Genomic DNA, 6,999 nt, shown 5'->3' with positions numbered 1-6,999 from the left:
ACATACATGCATGTACACTGTTTAAGACATTTAAGCCTTTATCAGGCCTTTTCACTTTGCATCCAATTTTGATTTAATGATGATTTTGATGTGTAATGACAATAAAGATATTATTATTATTGTTGTTGTTACTATTTTACCTTTACCTGGATAAATAATGGCCACACTAACTAACTGAACCACTTGGTGGTACAAACTAGTTACATGAACGTACGGCTAGGCCCATATTAAGCTTCAGTTGTTATCTCCTTAACACAGCACATGTTTTGAAGTCATAGCAAGTGTTTCTTCGCATTTTCTTATTTTCTAACATGTTTGTATATGGGAATATAGAAAGAGCATTTAATTTAACTGAGATTTGCTTTTTGTTTTAAATAAATATATATTCATAAGCGTTCTGAGCGTTTAAAAGCCATCACGTTTCACCGCTGTATGGCCCCTCCCATACTCGGAGGGGGCGTTCCCGTTTGTGTCACCTCTCGGGTCAGTCAGCAGCGGTCTCCGTGTGCAGGCACTGCTGAACGGGGAAAGACGCTACTGCTCGGCCGGGCTGATACCACCCGAGATGTTCCTCCTCGAAAAGCCGAGCTTTTAAAACCGATTTTTTTAAGTCAGCGGTTTGAAGTAAGGGCGGCGAGTCCAGCTCTTGGTGACCGGCTGCGAGAGACAGATGAGTCTGCGGTGTCTCCGCTTGTAGTGAGCTCTGTCTTTGTTTGGCTGTGGTGTCTCTTCTTCAGCTCCGATATGGACCATTTAGAGAAGGAGCACAGGTCCGACGACGAGGCTGATTATGAAGACGAGGAGGTGGACCCCAGAATCCAGGTGATTAACCTTTACTTTTAAAGCATTAAGCGTGTTTTATTAATCGGTTAGGGTTCGTTGTTTTCCAGACAGCAGTATGTCTGTCTCCAAACCGCTGTAGCAGCTAACAGCGAAGTCCTAGCATGATTCAGCCCCTGGATTTTCTTAGTAATTTAATTTTTTTTGTAAATACAAGGTAACACTGTTAGTATTGTCTTCTGTGTTGGTTGTGTGCAGATTGTTGTAGCTCCACTAATACTGGATGAAAGTATTATGTTCAAAAAGCTAGTCCAGTTAATTTACTGGCAAGTCAAAATTTAAATGGTAGAAGCCAGTAATATGAGTAAAAATGTACTTTGGTATTTTAATATCAGGCTTTAAAAGTCATTTAATAAGTTGTTTTCCTAGTCTAGGAAAAAGTAAACCTAAAAAAATGTAATGAATAATGATTAAATAAATGTTTGCTTGGTCAGTCCAAGCTTTCTAAAAAATGCAATTTACCAAAGAACCCAGAGATGTCTGGTAATAACTACATGACACTCCTGTTTGAATCGATGAATAGTAGTATTTGGGTTTATTTGTCGAAGATCATTTCACAGGATAACATGCAAACACCAGCACGAAAAAGTTATTCATGTTGCCTCCTGTAGGGGCTATAGTTAGCATTTTCTTTACAGTGGTTTTTCTTTGGGTCCTGCGAGGAATACAGATTTCTTAATTTGTATCTCCGAATACTCAAATTTCTGGAATCAGAATTTGAATTTGAGGAAGATATTTGATATCAGTGGACCATTGACCGTTTAACATACTGCACTCTTTTCTGCACCTTTTATGAGGGAAAATATATTTAGTGTAATGTACAATTCACAGTTCCAGTGGATTTATTATAATTATTATTATTTTTTAAAGCACATTAAGATTTTAAAAGCCATAGTTTACATTCCCTTCTTCCCCATGTTCACATAATTCTTTCCAGATGTTGCTAGTTTTTCTCTCCCATAGTTTTAGGTGTTGTGTTACATTATTATCTCCTCCTCCTTTTTGCTTCATCACTTTGTCCTCATCTCTCTTCCAGGGGGAGCTGGAGAAACTCAACCAGTCCACTGTCGACATCAACAGATGTGAGACGGAGCTTGAGGTCAGTTATTTGGTACACACAGTGTTATGTGCATTGAATGTGTTTGTGTTTTTCCTTTCAGCGTAGTGGAGTTATGTTAGCTTTTGACTGATCAAGCAAATAATCATGCTTATATGACCCCCGTCAGTAATTAATACTTAACATCTACTTCATCTGCTCTTAAAGTCATCGCTCAAAGAGATCAAGTGTTGTTTTGAAGGCTTCAGAATATAGATACAGTTGGACCTTTCCTTTTTGAAGGCCAAATTTCATATAAAGTTCAGATTTTATTCCATGTCAGCAGGTTTCTGCCTACAAACTAACTTGTTACTTTTTTGTGTGAGACACTGACTTGGTGTGTTATATTACAATAAACTCATTTAAGCCTTAAAAACATTTTGCTGACAGCTGTATTTTCAATTTACCAAGATCAAGCATGTGAGCTTCAAAGTCTTGGCAAACCACCTCTATATAAAACAGTTTGACTGTTGTGGAGCTATAAGCCCGTGATGACCAAAACAGAAAGAATGTGCTGCAGAGACACGACTCTCACTTGGGCCGTCAAAAACCATTAAACTTGGTGAACTGATCTTTGATCCCATTAAAGCACAGAAGCAGCTGATGGCTTGCATTTATATAGTTCAGCAACATTGTGTGCATTTTTATGGGGCTGAAAGTCCAAATCTGTGTTGCACTGCACAAGTTGACAGTTCTACATGGGGTTAATCGGGGCACTCAGAGGTTAAGCTGAACAGGAGTCCGTGACTTTGCATCTTCTCAGGGTTTCTTTTAAACACAAGGTCTGTATTTTTTTTTTATTTTTATTTATTTATTTATTTTGCAGCACAGAATATAGGTGCTCAAATAAGACAAGAACATCTTTTGCACATCAATGCAGCCTATGATGCTCCACTGGTAAATATAAGCAACAATAATGCAAAACTTAAATTATCCATTCACCCCAGCTGTGCACACTCAGGCTTTTGATTTGAAACGTTGATGCTGCTGATGAGTAAAATAAAGAGGTTGGAGTAGTACCGATCCCAGTGTTGTGAAACAGAAAATGTATCTTCACAGCAGTGACGCAAATGATATTTAATTTAGCAGATAACCACAAGTTGCTGACACACCGCCTTAAGCATGAATGTATTGAAGCTGAAGTGCGTCACAGTGTCAGCATCCGAGCCCTGAGAGAGAGGACAGACACTCTGCACCTCAGTCTGCATCAGCATCAGTAAAAAAAAAAGTTCCTTCCAATAAAAGCTGAAAATAAGTACTTCTTGGACATTTTGAATTCAAGACAATTCTGTTTTATTTAGATGGCTCTAAATCACATTAATAGTCACTTCAGGGTGCTTTATACTGTAAGGTAAAGACCCTACAGTATTAGAGAAAACCCCAACATCAGATGATCTCCTATGAGCAAGCTCTAGGTGACAGTGGTAAGGGAAAACTCCCTTTAATAGGAAGAAACCTTTAACAGAACAAGACTCAGACATGGGCAGCCATATGTCCTGACCAGTTGGTTGTTATGGGAAAGAAGAGAAAACGGAGAGCATAGGGAGACAGCAAAACACAGCTTATGGGAGAAAGACACAATTTAATGACATGCCTCATGTAAACATCAGGGAACATCAGAGGAGGGAAAAGAGATGAATGGAGAAGAAAAGATTAGTGTGTCACAGAAAATCCCCCAGCAGTCTGAGCAGCTGGATCAGGGTCACCTGACTTTCTAATCATTATTAGAAAGGAAAGTCTAACTTTAAAAGTAAAAAGGGTTTCTGTCTTCTGAATCCAAACTGGGAGCTGTTTCCACAGAAATTATCTCATGTTGACTAAGTAACACATTAGTTGGAAATGAAACAATGACTGCTGAGGGTTTTGTAAGCCACATCTGACAAAATCTGACACAAGGACAAAAAGAGACTGTTGATTTTTTTTTTTTTTTTACCTCAAACTTAAAAGTCAGTACTTTATCCTCTCATGTTCTGGGGGTCAGAGTTAAAACATATATATATATATATACCATATGCTGTATCACTCTTTAATATTTCTGGCATAGTTTAATTGCTGACAACTTGATTAACAGAATTTAAAAATAATTCAGATAATCCTGAATTTGTCTTAAGTTAAATTTATTTCTTTAAGGATAAAGAATCACTGATTCTTCTATCTCAGTTAAAAAGCTTTCAGTAAGTTTTTGAATGTTGTTGGTTAGAGAAAACTTTTTCAACTCTTCTGGAAAATCTTTAAAAATGTTAATCCTGTGAAGTAATTAAGTGAAAGGGCAGAGGGGTTATGAAAGTCACGATGATTCATCTTCTGGGGAATGCTTATGTCTGAATAATTTCTTGACAGTTTATTGATGTTCAGGCATTTTAGTTTAAGCCAAAGTGACCTCATCGATTGAGCAACAAGAGTTTTCTCAATACACTATCAATGCACCAGTCGCTGTCAGTTGATGTGGAAGAAGTGGGCAGTGTTGAGTGATTAGAAGATCAGTGGCAGGTGGAGTAGAAGGGCATTTTTAAAAGTGGCGGTGTGGAAGAGAAGACTGGACAAGGAGTAAAAACTAGTTTGACACAACAGCCATGGGCTAAGATTCAAACTACAGGGGAAAAGTGAGGACGGACTGTCAGTAAGCCTGGAAAGCAGAATACAGTCAAAGTCAACTTTAGGTTCGGACATGAGTGAAAGCAAACTGCACTTAGTGTTGGTTTTCTGCTTCCTGTGCAGATCTGACACCTCAGCCTGCTTCAAAATAGACCCTCACAACCTTGGCTTGTGAGTAATCTAACATGAGAGATTGCATCCTTGTCGAACCAGTACACTCAATACACTTTCCTCAATACTGAAAAGCATATTGAGAATTACCTTCTAGGGACCTCTAATACCAGAAAATAGAAACTCGTAGGTGTTAAAAGAAATCTAAAGTTGATCACAACTTTTAGTAAATCTTATGTACTGTTATTGACCACATAAAAGTTCAGCGCACAACAAAACAAGAACTGTCGCACCAAAATGATATTTGGTGAGAGCATCTGTCTTTTAGCCACATCCAATTTCCATGGAATTTTCTAAAAAGTGTGGAGTGCTAAACAAGCATTGTGCACTCTGAATGCTGACTAGCTTTTTGTTCTTCAACCTTAAATGTGTATATATATATATATTAAATTACTTACCACTTTTCTGTTATGCACAGTATATAAGCGAACAATAACATCTTGTTTATTTTCAGTATGTCTACTTTAAATAAACAGTTATTACCCATGCACAATGACACCAGAGCCTGAATTTAACACAAGTGTCATATAAAAGAATTTATCATGGATGTGATTCTGTTTGGTTTGAAAACAAGGAAGTATTTAAAGTTATGAGGATTTGAACAGTTGCTTTGCTGTAGTTTGTTTACTGAATGTTTTTGTTTTTACTTCCTGGATTTTTTTTATTTATTTTTTTTATTTGCTGTTGTGCTTTGAAGGTTTGTCTCTCATGCAAATTAGATGACTGTGATGAAACTATAGAGATAAATGTCTGAGAAGTTCCCCTTGTTTGTATAGTGGACAAACAAGGCTCTCTAACACTAAACAGAAAGGTCACTTCTTTTCAGTTAGAAAAGTGTATCAGACTAGATTTTCATGGACTGTGTTCATCGGACTGGCTTTAGTTTGTTTTTCAGTTTCAAGAAAAATATGTCAGCTCTATCTGGGACATGGTCTGAACATGTTATCCAGATTAAATTATGTTTAATGCTTGATAGTCAGTGTTTTCTTTGCATTTTTCAAATGCCCTTTTTTGTTTGTTGTTCTCTTGAAATTCTTGGGTTTTCAAGGTGCTTTAATGGCTTGGCAGTGAGTTACAAGAGAGGTAACAACAGGGCAAGTTTAATTTCCTTAAACAGCAACTTCATAAACTGTGAGGTTAATAAAGGTCAGGAGTTAAGAGCTACACCATCCTTTAGAAGGATATGACAAATAAAGATGGATAGCAGCATGTGTAATTACTAATGCTGAGGCTTCTACTTTCTCCCCAAAGGAAATTCGCCACAAATTAAATTGCCAGAAATAACAGGAATATGCATAAACATCTATAACATAGACTAATTGCCTTGCTTGAAGGATGATCAATCACTAGAACATGGGGTTGTTCACCAAAGGCCCGTTTTGAACGTTTTTTTTTTTCCTTTTAAAATACAATATTAAAAAACAAACGCACGCATTTTGACGTTTTTAAGATGACTGATTTACTTGACAAGAGGAATATTTAGGTAAGTAGGGGAGTCTTCAAATGGTATACGATTTTATCCTTTTTTGACAGTGAGTAAGCACAAGATTGATTGATTGATTTATTTTTTGCTTCTAAAGAAGCACTAGAGTTGTATTTGTCATTTTTTTGCAACCTCCTGTTCCTAGTTTGTTTTGACTTAAATTGCTAAAGATTTTTTTTTTTTCTTTTGATCAGGATGCAAGACAAAAGTTCCGCTCAGTTCTGGTGGAGGCCACAGTGAAGCTGGATGAACTGATGAAGAAGATCGGCAAGGCAATAGAGGAGTCCAAACCTTATTGGGAGGCTCGCAGACTGGCCCGACAGGTCAGTGAGCAATGGAAGATGGAGTAAACATTCAAAACTGTCTTTAAGCACAGTTGGGCAACTCAAACTAATCAGTTGAGTTCAAGTCAAGCCTTAGGTGTGGTTAAAGCAAGCCTTGGGTATCGACTTGGTTCAAAGCCAATTGCAAGGCTATTAGGTTTTAGCAGTGGCCAATAAAACAGGATTGCATCCTGTGATTTCTTCCCTTCCTGGCTTTTACACAGCTAGTCTATACAGACGTACACATATACAGAATGTTTAGTTATGCATGACCTGCTGGTTGCTTTTTCTTTTGGGGGGCATGTCTCTTGCTATACATTTGCTTTGAAAAGCAGGTTCAATCTCAGCAAGTTTCCTATCAGCAACCATTGATGTATAAAATAGAAAGACCTGGTCAGGCCTCAGAAAGTTTTTAATTAGTTTGGATTTGAAATAAGCACCGAGTAAGTCAGAGTGAAAAACATTGTTCCATTGTCTACTGGTGTTCAAGC

The 6,999-nt window shown here is 37.5% G+C and overlaps 1 protein-coding gene across 1 annotated transcript in view; it reads left to right on the top strand.

Annotated features, from left to right (window-relative positions):
• Positions 1–471: 471 nt before the first annotated feature.
• Positions 472–6,999, top strand: part of sh3bp5b (SH3-domain binding protein 5b (BTK-associated)) — a 31,097-nt gene continuing 24,569 nt past the window's right edge. Inside the window, exons 1-3 of the mRNA XM_085423655.1 lie at positions 472–822; positions 1,877–1,939; positions 6,380–6,508. Coding sequence (XP_085279781.1) covers positions 745–822; positions 1,877–1,939; positions 6,380–6,508 — 270 coding nt within the window. The 5' untranslated portion in view covers positions 472–744. The remainder of the gene's footprint in view (positions 823–1,876; positions 1,940–6,379; positions 6,509–6,999) is intronic.

Source organism: Rhamphochromis longiceps, linkage group LG11 (assembly GCF_057381845.1).
Source record: "Rhamphochromis longiceps isolate RC_006_pf linkage group LG11, R_longiceps_female_GT1.1, whole genome shotgun sequence".
In the NCBI taxonomy this organism is placed as follows: domain Eukaryota; kingdom Metazoa; phylum Chordata; class Actinopteri; order Cichliformes; family Cichlidae; genus Rhamphochromis; species Rhamphochromis longiceps.
This window is presented reverse-complemented; position numbering and strand designations above follow the sequence as displayed.